General features: G+C 35.7%; 1 protein-coding gene across 6 annotated transcripts in view; it reads right to left on the reverse strand.

Moving 5' to 3' along the window:
- Positions 1–15,858, reverse strand: part of LOC126831533 (integrin alpha-V) — a 93,443-nt gene that overhangs the window by 60,506 nt on the left and 17,079 nt on the right. For 4 of the 6 annotated variants that reach the window (XR_008789230.1, XM_056103180.1, XM_056103181.1 and 1 more), the window contains exons 2-3: positions 12,187–12,308; positions 8,982–9,088 (exon numbers count right to left, since the gene is read on the reverse strand). Coding sequence is in view for 3 of the 6 variants with exons in the window: in XM_056103180.1 (XP_055959155.1) it covers positions 8,982–9,088; positions 12,187–12,308 (229 nt within the window). In the remaining 3 variants the exon portion in view is untranslated. Of the gene's footprint in view, positions 1–8,981; positions 9,089–11,845; positions 11,854–12,186; positions 12,309–15,858 lie in introns of those variants that run through there. The other 2 variants (XM_056103183.1, XM_050562076.1) reach the window with 1 other exon arrangement.

Raw genomic sequence — 15,858 nt, forward strand, 5'->3', positions numbered from 1 at the left:
GGTAGCCATTTTAATAGTTAAAGTGGTACCACCATTTATAACTTGTAGGCCGGTTTTTATATCAACCCATTCAGATTAGATGGTCAAGATAAACCAGCTTTTTAGATAAGCCTTCTCAAAGACAGGTTTTTAAAAACTAGTTTATTTGCCCCACCTTAAATTTGCATTCATACAACAAAGTTAAACTGTTTTTAAAACCTGAGTTTAACTTGAGCATCTGAACATAGTATTACATACATACAAACAGATAATTTGTAGACATACATAAACCAAGAGCTAAATCTACCTATTGCAGGTCTGAAATGTTATATTAACTATCAATTAGACATTTATTAACAAAACAAGACCATAATCAACTCTCGATGGCATCGGATACTCAAGATTTTAACTAGATTAGAACGGTTCGCCATTTAAAAATTTAAATTAAAAATGGGAAAGTGAGGTTAAGTCTTGAATATACCAGTGCGCTGGTTACAACAATGCACACATCTTGTCAAAACTACTAACAGTGATAAGTAATTTGAATAATATTTTGAATATTTTCATTTTACATTATCTATTTCTGAGCTATTATAGAAAGAATGCTCAGCTCTTTATCTAAATCTTACATAAAGATACATTATGGGAGAATCAGTAACGAGTTGGCAGTTCTCACTATAATAGTGAAAAACTAGATAATGTAAAGGCAATTTGGTGAAAATTTCATTCAAATTGATCCACTATGAACCGAGAACTAAGCGACTTGAAACTCCCATAAACCTCGGCCATCATTACTAAAGTCAGTACAGTAAACAGTATAGTCTCGATTATCCATTTAATCGTTTAATCGAGAAGGAAAGTTATGCAGTAAATCGGCTTACAATCCACTAAAGATCGCAGGCTAGCGCTGCCATCTAGAGTTGATTATGGCCTGGATAGGTTAATTAATGTCTAATTATTACTTTAGATCAGATTTAGCTCTTGCATAATGTATGTTTAATGATTCAGTAGATATTGGATATTAAATAAACCAAGAGGAGAGAGAAATAATATCAAATCAAATGTGGTTTACATCCTACTGGACTAACAAAGAAGGGTATACATTGTACGCCATACAGTGTGCTACAAGGAAAATTTTGCTCGGAAATTGGTCCCCACGACTTACTCATATTTTGAATTCCAACTGTCAAGGTTTTTTTTTAATGTGCACGCCAATGTGTACATGGCTGAAGCTCATTTTTTTTTGTCCTATCCATTATGACTGGTGTAAATGTATAGGACCACCATGCGTTATGGCTGGTGTAAATGTATATGACCATCTTGCATTATGACTGGTGTAAATGTATATGACCACCATCCGTTATAACTGGTATAAATGTATAGTACCACCATGCGTTATGGCTGGTGTAAATGTATATGACAATTATGCATTATGACTGGTGTAAATGTATATGACCACCATCCGTTATAACTGGTATAAATGTATAGGACCACCATGCGTTATAAATAAAGTTGATTCAGATTATTCTAGTTGATATGTGTTAGTTGTCTCAGGTGAGATGATTGTTTGTAATTAAGGTAAAGCAGGTAGGTCAGGTGAGAATAGTTGAGTTATAAACACATGTGTGATACGAAGAGAGAGTAATATGGTAATATATGGAAACAGGTGTAATTCCCACTGGGATTTCTAAATAAGCCAACCCTACTTTAATCTTATCCTCCTGATGGCATTAATTCTAAACAGATGATTTCAAATCAGAAAGTAAAACAAGCTACATTGTCATAAATAAATATACCGGTAGTATCAATTAATACAAAAAAAATATATCTTGTAAAAAATAAAAAGGAAGAGCCATGACGTACGCAGGTGTCTTTAGCAAATTGAGATGATCAAAGAACTTGCTAAAAGTTCAATGGTTTTGCCAGTGCATAATTGAACAATCTTTGGAATGAAATCGCATTGCATAGATGACATGTGGTCCACATGGCAGAATTCTACAAAATTTATACCAATAACAACAAAATCTGCCAAACAACCAAAAGAGTTGATGATTATAAATGATAAATCACTTGACATGACTTTAAGGAAATGTGGCAGATGTTTTACAACTAATAACTTCCAATGATACCTCATATGTCTCAGTTTATAAGTGTTGACGATATTAGTTTAGAGCATACAGCATGTACAGCATGAAATCTGACGGAATGGTTAACTTGTCAGTCTGAAAAATCTGTCATGTATGTTTGGAATGTTGCCTTATCATTATCTAATAAATACCATGTTCTAAAAACGGGGCTAAATATGTCTGCTTCAGGTTTTAAAATATGATAACACATTAAGAACATGACAAATTTTAGCATATTTTCACTAGTGCCCCCTGGTGTTATGTCCTTAGTAACCAATGATAGAAATCAGGTTTTGGTTAATTTTTAGAATTCTATATTCAACACAGCAGGAAGACACACAACAAACAGACAGCTTCTAGAAGATACCACATGACAACAGCCCTTTAATAAGTGGTATTATATGTTTCAAGAAAGAGCTAGCATACTCTGCCTACATGACACCCATCATTATGTATAACTTAGTGGAGTAATGGGTTTTGTAAGAAGTGATATCAGATGTTAAATATAGAAAGAGTAAGCTATCCTGTCCTGTACACAATACTGGTCACTAATTTAATAATTAGTCCAGATAATCCAGACTAATATTACAGATGCTGGAAAACAAGATTTTAAAATCCAGAAGAGTTTCTGACCATTCTTTTTTTTTAGCTGAAGGGTTTAAAACATTTTACAACAACAATAATGATTTAATAATACTGTATCCAAGATGGATGTAAAACTGTTAAGTACCAGTGCATGTGATATTCGTATTTCCTGTTAAAAGTTGCCAGAGAATAGATTTATATCCAGTTATCATAGTTTAAACATGATATGAGAGGTCGGAGGTTAGAACTGTGAGAGGTCAGAGGTTAGAACTGTTAGATCATGTTTATCACTGTATTATCAGGGGTGTGTGTTGAGTGGAGTTAAACCCAGTATCTCTCTCTCTCTCTGTATTATCTGGGAAGCTAGTGCTACTATAGATTAAACAATATTATACACAAACATTAGATGATAGCTAACTACCAAGAACATTAGATGATAGCTAACTACAAAGAATATTACAAATATTGAACATCTAGGATATTTAATACTGGGGCAAATCTTTTTGGACACCACCCCCCCCCCCAACCCCTTCCCCACACACACCCCTTGAACTTCCCCTACCATAAACGTAGGCCAACAAAATCTAGTGCAAAATGCTTTTTTGCCTTTTCCATAATTTGGTTTGCCCATGCCATATGAACACAGTGTTGGATCTGTCCAGTGGGACATGCATGTAGTATTAGGCCCATACAATATGAATTAGGCCCATACCATATGAACACAGTGTTGGGTCTGTTCAGTGGGACATAGTATTTTGAGTGGAAGTGTTTAATCTCATGTTAAATATTTTGACCATGTTAAAGTGAGTAATACAATATGGTGTCTAGTACTTCCTGTAAAATATGACATACAGGAAGTGATCAAATACTGACAGATATATTTACAATAAGTAGGCCTGTTCTACAGTTAACATCTAATATGATCAGTGACTTCAATAGTTCTTACAAGATCATACATCAAAATAGATCATTGAATATCATGACAAACAGATCTGGAATCCTTGTAGCAATGTTCGTGATACATGTAACTAGAATTGTTGTCAAATAATCCTGTACAGTTTGTGAAAAGGGCCACACTGTGATCCTGTACCCATGGGGATCCTGTACATTTTGTAAAAAGGGCCACACAGTGATCCTGTACATTTAATGAAATGAGACCTCTAATCCACCGTATCAGAATAAACCAACCTAGGGATTTAACGTCTCATTAACACAATACCTTATTTTGAGACTAACATAAAACAAAATGTGCAACACAATACTTTGGTGATTTTCAGACTAACAGTAACAGACAAGTTTTGTTCTGTGACATTTGCTAGGAAGGACAATTTTGCCTCGACCACAGTATTCCCACCTACTATTCATTGAATTACAACTGTCTAGGGTTCCTTCACTTGCACACCAATGTGTCCAATGGTGATTTTTTTTTATCGTTTCATCCGAATGCCTAGGGCAACACTTTCCTTGTCAGCCCTGCATGAAAGAGAGAGAGAGAGAGAGAGAGAGAGAGAGAGAGATGGTCTAACGTCCATTTGACTAGACCATTTTGGGACCAACATGGTTCAATTATTAATTTCAATAATTTACTTGCGTGTAGGGGTTTTTAAATAAGCAGTGGGAGGAAAGCAGGGTACCAGGAGAAAACCAACAAGGTGAGACAGGCCACCCTACTCCTTGTCATGTCCAAGCGGGGAATCAAAACCATGCCACTCGTTAACCATTCGGCCATCCAAACCCCCAGCCCCGCATGAGCACCATGTACCCCTGAGACTTTATCACTGGACTACAGCCCCTCCCCCCCAACCACCAATGATAAATCTGTATTTAATTAATTCACCGGTCCCAGGACAATCTAGTTGACAATCACTTGCCTTAACTCACAACTATCACGCAACTCTCAGTCAACAAGATTCCTCAAAAGGATCCAAGAAAAACATTGATAAGGCGTCCAATAACTTTCATTTCATTAACTCAAATAAACACGTTGATGTTGTCTGCAGTATATAAAGAATTTGTCATGTAACAGAGAACGTTGCAACTTTATATAAAAACTAGTAAACTAATCCACTCAAGTAAATTACTGTTACGACTGTTTCTCTCAAACACAGACAATCTTATTGACATGGGAATTACATACATACACACGGCACACAGATTTCTATCATAAATATTCCTTCTAAATAAATCAACGCCCAAAACATGTAAAACTTGATAGGAGAAGTTTAAATGAAGGTTCACTGGTAGCTATACATGTGTCAAGTGGTAAAGGTCCACTTTTTTTATTAACATAAAACCAGTTTTTATACTGGCTACAAGTTTCTGAGTTGTTTAAAATAACTAACAATTTTGTACTCATCCTGATATTTAGGGTTAACTGTAAACCCTTTAGTCAAAAAAAATATTAGAGAAGAGTTATATATTTGATACTGATATATCCGAAACTAATGGTCCCTAGACTGTCTCAAACCATCATGAGTTCTGTGGATTCAGGAGTTTTAATGATCACTAGTTTCAGGTGGTCCAAAAGCTAAAGGGTTAATTGTAGTACTTACATGTAAACTACTTTTTTTTTTAAATTTAATACAAGGGATTAATTGTGAAGATTCTTTACATATACTATTCTTAAAGTCTATCAAGGTCATTCTTTCAATATACTACACTTAAAGGCATTATTTCAACATACTACACTTTAAGGTCATTCTTGGTTTTTCATCCCATCCGCATGACAACAAGGCAGTTGGAATTCGATATAAGTGTAGGTCATAGTGCCGCTGCCCGGGCAAAATTTCCCTCATAGCACACTGTATGGCGTATTAGCCCAGTCGAGGCAGAAGGGTAGGATGTTAAACCCCATTTCATTTTATTTCATTTAAGGTCATTCTCAGGGGGGTTGGGGGCCGATTGGTTTAATGCGTTTGCAGTTTGATAGTTAGGTCTATTATTGCATGGTTTCCGTTCCCCGCTTGTATGTGACAAGGAGTAGGGTTTTCTCCGGGTCCTATAGTTTCTTCCCACTGCTAAAGACCCCTATGCGCAAGCAAATTATTGAAATAAAATTGAATCATATTTTAGATCCAAAATCACCTAGTTTGTGTTTAGTGGACATTAAACCTCATTTTCCTATTTTTTAGCCATACATATCGATCTGGTATATAAGTATCTACAGGATATAATTTTCTTCTCTTCATCTCATGAATCAATCTGATTTAAAGAAGAATAGTTCATCATTTTCTCTTGCTAGTCCTACATGTTCATTAATCACAGTTTCTAGAGAATACATCTCAAATATAACCAAGACCAGCAACAACATTTCTGTATAAAAACTAAATTATGGATGCATTTTTATACTCAAAATTCAAAGATATTTACAATTCCACCCAGACTTCTTACTCAATTAACGGAGATATACCAGATATATCCCATCCATCCTTCTTACTGAATTAAATGGTTACATGATTTTACATCCCATATATATTCCACCAACAATTCTTACTCAATTAAAGGGGAAAACCCCCAATATATTCCACCCACAATTCTTGCTCAATTAAAGGGGAAATCGCAGATATATCTTATTCAAAATTTTCACACAAGGTAAATAGACTATTTTGTCACATTTGCCATTTGATTACTGCATAGTTCAACAACTTTTATTTACAGTATCTTGTGAAATCGGGGACATTGTCTGTGTGATTTGATAACTTGTTTAAATAGTGTCTTTTTATAGTGTGGTGTAGCACTCTTAAAATCCATCCATAGTTTAAGGAGTCTTATCTCCTCCCACACACGAAACTTTGACTTGAAAACAATGATTGTTTTGTTTTAGGGAGGAAAGAGAGAGAAAAATGGGGTTTAAACATCCACTCAACACAAAGCAAGACATTTCAGCACTAATTATAGTATATTTTTATTTCAATAATTTGCGTGTGAATGTAAGGGGTTTTAACAATGGAAGAAAACCCCACTCAATGTCACCTTTTAAGAGAAAAATCATGTTTCTATTATATAATCTGTTTGTGTTTATAGTTAGTTGACATTTGATAAAAGGTACAAGGGGAAATATGAAGCCCAAAGCTTTAATTAATCAAGGAGTCTTTCTTAATACTTATTCGACTCTAATCTAATAACTCAACCAATGACTTCAATTCTACTTCATTGTCTTTTTAAATCTTTTTTGTAATTTTTCAAGGAGTTTATTTTTGTTGAAGTACAAAAGGGAGTAATATGTTTATGAAATATTGGGTGAGCTCGTTGAATTGTGATATCGTATATGTATACGACCGACCGCGCCTAAAGTCCATCAAATGAGACTGCCATGTTTTTTATGTTACACCCTACAATACCAGACCAATCACCGCCATATGTAGCAAGAGGAAGGATATGTCTGCTTTATCAGATATTGTTTTGTTTCATAGACCCTTAAATGTATGTTACAACATACATCCATCAGTAGTCACTACCCATAGAAAATACAGGAAAACTGCAGGAGAAACCACAGATAAAACAAACAATACATGAACAGATGAACTTTCCATATGAAGATAAATGAAATGGGCTTTAATGTCTTAACTTCCCTAATGATACAAGACAATAGTAGAAACAGTACGAACAAGTTACACGTGAAATGAAATGGGGTTTAACATCCTACTTTTCTGCACCAACTTTCCAAGCAGATACAAAAACGCAGCAGAGAGAGTGCAGATCCACTTTTCTAACAAACATAGATTAAAGCTAGACAGAGGATGGGTGGAGGTCGAGAGGAGGTTTTACAGATAGAAGGAAGAGTGGAAACATCCCTCCTCCTCCCTGGCATTTCACATGGGACCCTAAAAAAAATACACATGTTAGTCTCAAAATGACCCAAGTATTGTGTTGACCTGGCCCCGAGATCACAAAGCATTCTCAGACTTAAGTTAAAAATTTACTCAAAATTGTTCCGTTTGATTTTAACTAAACTATAGCCCCACATAAAACTTTTGTTGTTTTAATGTATCAAATACATTAATAAGAAAATATGTGCAAAGTTTTGTGTTTCTGGATCAAAGATATTTCTCATAAACAGTGATTAAATTCTTAACTTAAGTCTGAGAATGCTTTGTGATCTCAGGGCCAGACTTTATATGTTTCCATGATTAAAATAGATATCCTCATCTCAGTTCATAGTCATTGGTCTAACAATGGTATATATACATGGTAAGACAATATATTTAAAATGCCACCTCTAGTTTATTATAAGTCTTCAGGATACGACTATGGTAAAGTAAAACTGGCCTGTTTTCTATAGTCTGAAGAAAATATATTATAAGTGGCAAGTGAAACAGGAAATGTATTTGTACTGAAAGCTAACAGACTGGAGATTCAAGTATTTCTACAAATAACACTGTGGTTTTATATTTTTATCATGAATCTGGGTTTCTCATTTTGTTCTTTGTTCTAATACTGACTCGATATAAGACGCAACAAGTTCACATATTGCCCATATTCCTGAAGCAATGGCCCACAAAATCCCTCTCTGGTCATGGCTAGATTGGCTTCTGATACTTGAGCTTTTGAGGGAGTGTGTCTATTCTTCCCGTCAATCAAACCTATCCCAAGTACAGCATCATGACAGCCCTTCGTTTAATCTAGGGTCTTCCCTAAAACTTTGGACAGTGATTTAAGGTATTAAAAACAGTGAAAGTATTGTTTGTCTTTAAACAGTATGGTTTACATTGCATCCGTTTTGATAGGCTTGTTTGTCACGCAATTAGTTTTTCTGCAATATTCTGCTATGCACTGGTTAGTTGAGCATGATAAAATCGTGAGCCATGACGTAACATTATGTAAACATATTTGGTCCAATTGTGAGCTCTGTTTAAAGCGTAATGATATTGTTACGCAGATAGCTATTGGTTGTTAATCAGATTAGTGACCAGTCATAATTTGGAACAGAAATTTGCTTCTATTAAAACAGTGTTAAGTTGGATTAGGTCTAATCAAACGAAACACTGTGAGGAGGATGCATATTGCCATAATGAAACAGATTTCAAATTTCAAAACATTTTCAATCTTATAAATAGAGTCTTCCATATCTTTAGGGTAATTTGAAATCTCCTATGTCAAATACATCAGTGCTTTATTTATCTGTTTATTCACAAGATTTTCTTAACGTCCAGTGTTTATGGAAGGGGCTACGTGATGGGGATGCAATGATAGTCTTTGCGTCATGGATCTATAATATTTGTGCCCTCCTTTAGCGAATCCATGACGCCTGTACTCCTGAAATTGAATAAAAGAAAGATGGTTCCCACTTACCACAATGACACCATTTTCTCCTGAACTTTGTACGGTGGCGCCGAACCACTGATCTGATTTATCTTCTATATCTACGTATTTACTCCCATCCCATCGTATATTATTACCTATAATTATACAAAATACTTATCATTATACAAAATACTTATCATTATACAAAATACTTATCATTATACAAAACATCTATACATGTACTACTATAATTATACGAAATACTTATCACTATACGAAATACTTATCATTATACAAAATACTTATCATAAAATACCTATGATACTATAATTATACAAAATATGTATCATTATACAAAATACCTATCATTATACAAAATACCTATCATTATACAAAATACTTATCATTATACAAAATACCTATAATTATTCAAATATCTAAATGTATAATTATACAAAATACCTAAACTTGATGATCGTTTGCATTTTTTAAACAATATCTAATTTGTCAAGTTTTAGTCCACCATATTGTACACATAAAGCAGTGCCAACAGCTGCACTGGGCCCCAAGATTTTGGGCACCACCAAAATAATATCTTCAAAAACATTAAAATTAACGGTCAAGTAGGAGGTTTATAATTTTTGGAACAAGGGTCAGATCCCCTGGTAATTCAACACTCAGCACCGGACTCTTCTATAGCCAACCCTCGCTAGCCTGGAGGTCGGGTGTTCAATCCCTGCATTGGCCGAGAAAGTTCAGTGATGCAGGACGGAGGACCTGACAAGGACAGCTGTCTAGTCGTTTGGATGGGACGAAAAAACCAAGGTCCCATATACATATTGGTGTGCACGTAAAAGATCCCTTGGCAGTTGGAATTCGATATAAGAGTAGGCCGTAGTGTCGATGCCCGGGCAAAATTTCCCTCATAGCACACTGTATGGTGTATGCCAGTCTTCATTAGCCCAGTTTAGGAGCAGAACAGTAGGACGTTAAACCCCATTTCATTTATCATTCTATAGCCAACCCTAAATTCAATGGAGTCTGGCAACCTAGTTACTCTAGTAACGTAATAATGTATCGGCTCTCCTTGCTATTCAGAGCCGATACATTATTACGTTACTAGAGTAACTACTGGCAACCATGATCTACCGGTACTTTAATTCTTATTTTAAAATGTGCTGAATGTGTGCAGATTGATTTCTGTGATTATACAGTTGTTGTTGTTTATTGTGTTACAGGAGAAAGTACGTTTAATCTTGTATAATTACCCGCTAGAAGCTGCCGGGATCATCCTACTACTAATAACGGTAAGCTCACGATGCTGTCAAAGGTGATCAGAGATGACCTTGAACTTGACAAATGACGAAAGACAAACTTCGTCAAAAACTGTTTGTAAATACAGGTGGTTGGATGATGTTTATAGGATTTAGTGTCACATGACTTTATATACTAAATTATAGACCTTGTGTTCCCTCCAACACGATTAATAGGTTATATATGAGTGGAAAATATTAACAACTTTTAAATGGAGGTAGTGTCTGGATAGCTGTAGTATTGTGTCGTCTTGTTGCTGGAGGCAAGATGGTGGAAAGCTTCAGAAGTGGAACCATTTTGATCGCCAGTCTGTAACGTACCGAATTGAATTGAACCCTGTTACAGGTGTGCTGCAGTGGCTTGAACATAATCGTGTCGTGTTTGATAATTGGCCGAATAGTAGCCTATCTATATTCAGACACCGGATTAAAGGGGTGGCTGAGTGGGCTGCAACCAGGAGCTCCGAAATTAGTTCCACAAAATGTTTGAACTATTAATAAATTTTTCATTTTTTATGTTGTATATGTTTGTGCCAAATAAACTATCTACCATAGGCCTACTGACATAAATTGCGTAAGTGTGACGGACAATGATCGGAATATTTTGCTCTCTTGCCACTGTTGATACAAGCTAGGGCCCCTGTAATATTTTCAGCCAGGGGTCCTATACAAGCTTAATTTGAGTCCGATCATATTCAAATGACAAAGCCTTATCGCCCCAACGAACGTATCTGTATCTTGATGATTGGTTTGTAGGACTCGGCGTACGCTTCCAGCCAGGATGATCGCAGACAAGCAACTTCCGAGACGTTTTGAGGGATTGACTAAATTTTTTATCACCTCAGATAAATAACCATTACTAGGGGATTACAGAAATGACTTAGACAAATTTATATTGTAATAACCAATTGGGGTGCTTGAAGCTCCTTACGTTTTATTTACAGAACTATCAAATAATCTCCGGCTGAGATAAAATGTTTTACGAGGGGAAATAATTTGTGGTTTTTATCATGATAAAGATATTCTTAATACATTGACAAACAATCTAAATGCATTCAAAATATTAGGGATAGGTAAAATATAAGCCAATGCGACAAATGGTTCATTTTCCGCATAACGTTACGTAATTCGGGATTCGCATAAATGGAATTTTAATCTTTTTCTCTAGGATATTGGAGAGTCATACATTTTTCTCTGTCATACAGTTAGAAATTTTATTTTAATCCCTTCAAGTGCCTGTGTTCCATCCGTATTCCACAACGCTGACTAAGAGGTACTTAAAAGATTAATCAGGACAGACGCCTAAATCAGTTTTATAAACTGTAAAAGTCATTTAAATGGAAATAGGCCTCTTCTCGAAGTCTCTTTGTCTCCCTATCTTTATTTTTATCTACTAAATCTACAGAAGGCTAAAAATCACTTTAATTATATTACATTTAACAAATATGGCGACCTCTATTTTCTACTTTTAGAATCGAGGGATATTTTTTATCTCTAGAATCGAATGTTATTTATTATCTCTAGAATCGAAGGGTATTTTTTTTTATCTCTAGAATCGAAAGGTATTTCTTATCTCTAGAATCGAGGGGTATTTCTTACCTTTAGAATCGAAGGATATTTTTTATCTCTAGAATCGAATGTTATTTATTATCTCTAGAATCGAAGGGTATTTTTTTTTATCTCTAGAATCGAAAGGTATTTCTTATCTCTAGAATCGAGGGGTATTTCTTACCTTTAGAATCGAAGGGTATTTCTTACCTTTAGAATCAAAGGGTATTTCTTACCTTTAGAATCGAAGGGTATTTTATACCTTTAGAATCAAAGGGTATTTCTTACCTTTAGAATCGAGGGGTATTTCCTACCTTTAGAATAAAAGGATATTTCTTACCTTTAGAATCAAAGGGTATTTCCTACCTTTAGAATAAAAGGGTATTTCTTACCTTTAGAATCGAAGGGTATTTCTTGGCAGTAATCTATTCGATCTGTCCTACATCTAAATACAGAACCGGCCCTGTTCACACCCGGTTGTGACGTAATACCTTTGGGGGCACCCACTAATAACCTGAAATTATAATTAATAAAATGCTGTACACAATATAAACAACCAACAGACTATAGATCCTTAAAATATAAACAACAAGAATAAATGAAATGGTGTTTGACGTCCTACTTTTCTGCACTGACCGGGCTAATATTGAAGACGGGTATACGCCATACGGTGTACTATGGGGAAAATTTTGCACGTACAGTAATTGAATTCTACCTGTCAACGTTTATTTTACGTGTACGCGTACATGGGCCTCAGTTTTCCGTACCATCCGAACGACTGGACACTGTTCCCTGTCAGTGTACAATAGGCCTTAAGACTATTTTTAAATAAAGCAGCACAAATCTAAGGATAGTCTGATGACGTGGCAGCAACCTGGTTCGTTCAAACGGTGGTGGATTAAGTCGCGTGCGGTGGAGAGTGTTTGCAGATCCCGCACGCCTGTCTTTCTAAAATATTAAGTGCCTTTTTCAATTTCGCAATCAGTCAGTGAAAAAGCAAAGGGTTGGTTCCTAACGATTGTTGGAACAGGTGGGCCATTTTGCATATTGGTTCCCTAGGTGTCATTGTATGTATTTATGTCGCTGTGGATGGTGTGACATTGTCTTTGACATTTTGAACTGTCTGTTGTTGTGTTTGTGTTTTTTACAGTCAGTGTTGCAATATCTATATTATTACGCATTCGCCTCGAGGTAAAAAAATTTATTTCCGGTGGTGCACGCGCACTGTAACTAAAATATTCGTATTGGTTTGTGCTGTAGATGTGGAATAGGGTTAGTAGATGTTGTGTAAATAAAACTATTTATATAACCTGGTATTTGTGTATAGATAGGTCAAGTAAGTAAAGGTCATAGGTTATAGGTCACAGTATAAGTATAGGTCCGGTGTTGGCATATCAACACTATATTTAGTCATCACATGATAACATTATGTGGTGAGGGGGGGGGAGGTGACTATAACATATTATCTATATTTACACGTACATGTATGTAACGTGGTGAATAGTATAAACTGTTATCTATATGTAACGTGGTGAATCTATATTTACACGCACATGAATGCTGGTAATAGAAGAATGTTGGTGATTTACGTTAGCACTAAATCAACCCCATGATCTTACAATAATATCGTACATATAGTGACATCGTCCTTCTAACAAAAACACACCTCCAGCCACCTAATCATAAAAGCTTCATTTAGTTTAACTGATAAAAATCATTACCCCCCCCCTATAGGAATAGTTTCGTTCAAATACAAACGTTGTTGAGTAACGCCCGTTTTAATCTCTAATGCTACATGTATAGGTCTTGCTCATTTATATGGTTCACGAAATTGTCGTGGTGTGTCATAGTGATAGAGGGTGGGGTGGGGAAATGGTTTACAAGTGATAAGGTAGTGAAATCTTTCTAAAGGAGGCAAATGTATAAGAATAAATAATTTCTAGCTGTATATTGACTGATGTTGAACCCCTGAGTGAGATATTTATAGCAAAATCAAAGAAAAACATCTGTATTAATGGAGCATGTTTCAGTGGCCCTCGTTTGGTGTAATATGACGTCTGAGATGAATCGGCACCCTCATTCGTCTGGAAGATTAGAAACCTGAAACTTGAGAGGGTTTTCAACTGTATGGTTTCATTCTTCACCTAATTAAACCCTGTTGGGATTTGAGAACATAAGTTACATGCTGGTGTATTACATCATATATAATTTATGGCCTGTATTTTCATTAATCAGTAAATTAATTGAAGGATAATGATACTCGTTATTTTATTGACATCATGACGAAGATGCCAACCCAACGACACCGATATCACCCGACATTTATACAACATCTTTAAAACAAGGGTTTATTGATAAAGGTCAATACATCCTCTTGTATCTATTCTGCATCGACTGATCTCTGTATCCATAAACACGATTCATAGATGTTACCCGCCCTTCTCTCTCTCTCTCTCTCTCTCCCTCTCTCTCTCCCCCTCTCCGCAAAGACGATAATTTGGGGACTAACATATGGTTCAATTTTATTTCAACAATTCACTTACGCATACGGGTCTTTACAGTGAGAAGAAACCAGTGAAAACCCACGAGGTTGGGCAGGCGATCCTACACTTGTCACGTATAACCATCTAACCAAGAATTTAATATACTGACGATGAAATAGTTGGAAAGCAACCAGAATATTGCATAATTCAATCAGATAATTAGGTCATTAAGTATAGTAATTATTTATAAAATGATAAAGTTATTAGTCTTTCGGCCAACACCATTAGTGACTCATTTATTGACGATCATGTCGCTAGTAATCTGTATTAATACATGAATACAACTCGTGTACGATACCCATCACTACATAGGGCTAGATACTAACAAGTTATATCAGAGTTCTAGAAAGAGTAAGCGTATCCTGCCTCGTGTACGATACTAATCACTACCCATGGCTAGATGATATCGAGTGATGTCAGGTGTTTTAGAAAGTAAACATACCCTGTCGTGTGTACGATGCTCTACACTAACATTTGTTATTGGGTGGCAGAAGGTGTTTTAGAAAGAATAAGCATATTCTGTCTCGTGTACGATACTATTTATAACCTAGACCTAGATGGTATCTAGTGGTGTCAGGTGTTATAGAAAGGGTAAGCATATCCTGCCCCACACGTGATACGTCACTACCTATAGCTAAATTTTCTGGTGGTGTTCTAGTGGTGTTTTCTTTTAGTGTTCTAGTGGTGTTCTGGTAGTGTTCGAGTGGTGTTCTGGTAGTGTTCTAGTGGTGTTCTGGTAGTGTTCTAGTAGTGTTCTAGTGGTGTTCTAGTAGTGGTGTTCTAGTAGTGTTCTAGTGGTGTTCTAGTAGTGCTCTAGTGGTCTTTCAGTGCTGTTCTAGTACTGATCGGATCGGATTCTAGTAGTGTTCTAGAAAGTTGTTTTAAAACAAAAACGACGCTGTTTAATCTGAATAAAGTTGTTCTAAATACTCAAAGACAATCATTCGATTAACAAAAGGGTTTTCGAGAGATTGGTTACAGAGAAGAAATTAATCCCTGTGTTCTCCTGTCCAGAATCGCTCCTCAGAAAATTTTTAATTTCGTAGTACCATCGAGAAGGGAGTTTAACGGCACTAACTAGTTGTAGTGTATGAAACCATCACAATAGGGTGAGGTGTTTATATTGCCAAAACAACAGACTTGTTGTGACTAACATGGTATTTTACTTCTATAATTACATCTGCAATATAAAGTTGGGAGGAGGGTTTACCCAGACAGCGCATCCCCCCCCTTTCCCGCACCATTTAATACTTCTCTTAGATTTCAATCTGAAGTTGTCTTACGTAAATGCAACTCCGCGGATTACAATCATATCGTGTATATGACGGTCAATTAATGATATATTCACAAGAAACTATTTCCAATAAAAGTATGGCAATATATCATCAAATCACACAGTTTGTATACAGGGCGGTATCTTTCAGTGTGTTTTACAGGTTGCTAAGTTTATGGCACGTGTTTAACTGTTCAGTTTAATAGCCTTTATTAATTAATTGGTCTTATTATTTAATTACTGTACAT

Source organism: Patella vulgata, chromosome 9 (genome assembly GCF_932274485.2).
Source record: "Patella vulgata chromosome 9, xgPatVulg1.2, whole genome shotgun sequence".
Taxonomy (NCBI): Eukaryota; Metazoa; Mollusca; class Gastropoda; family Patellidae; genus Patella; species Patella vulgata.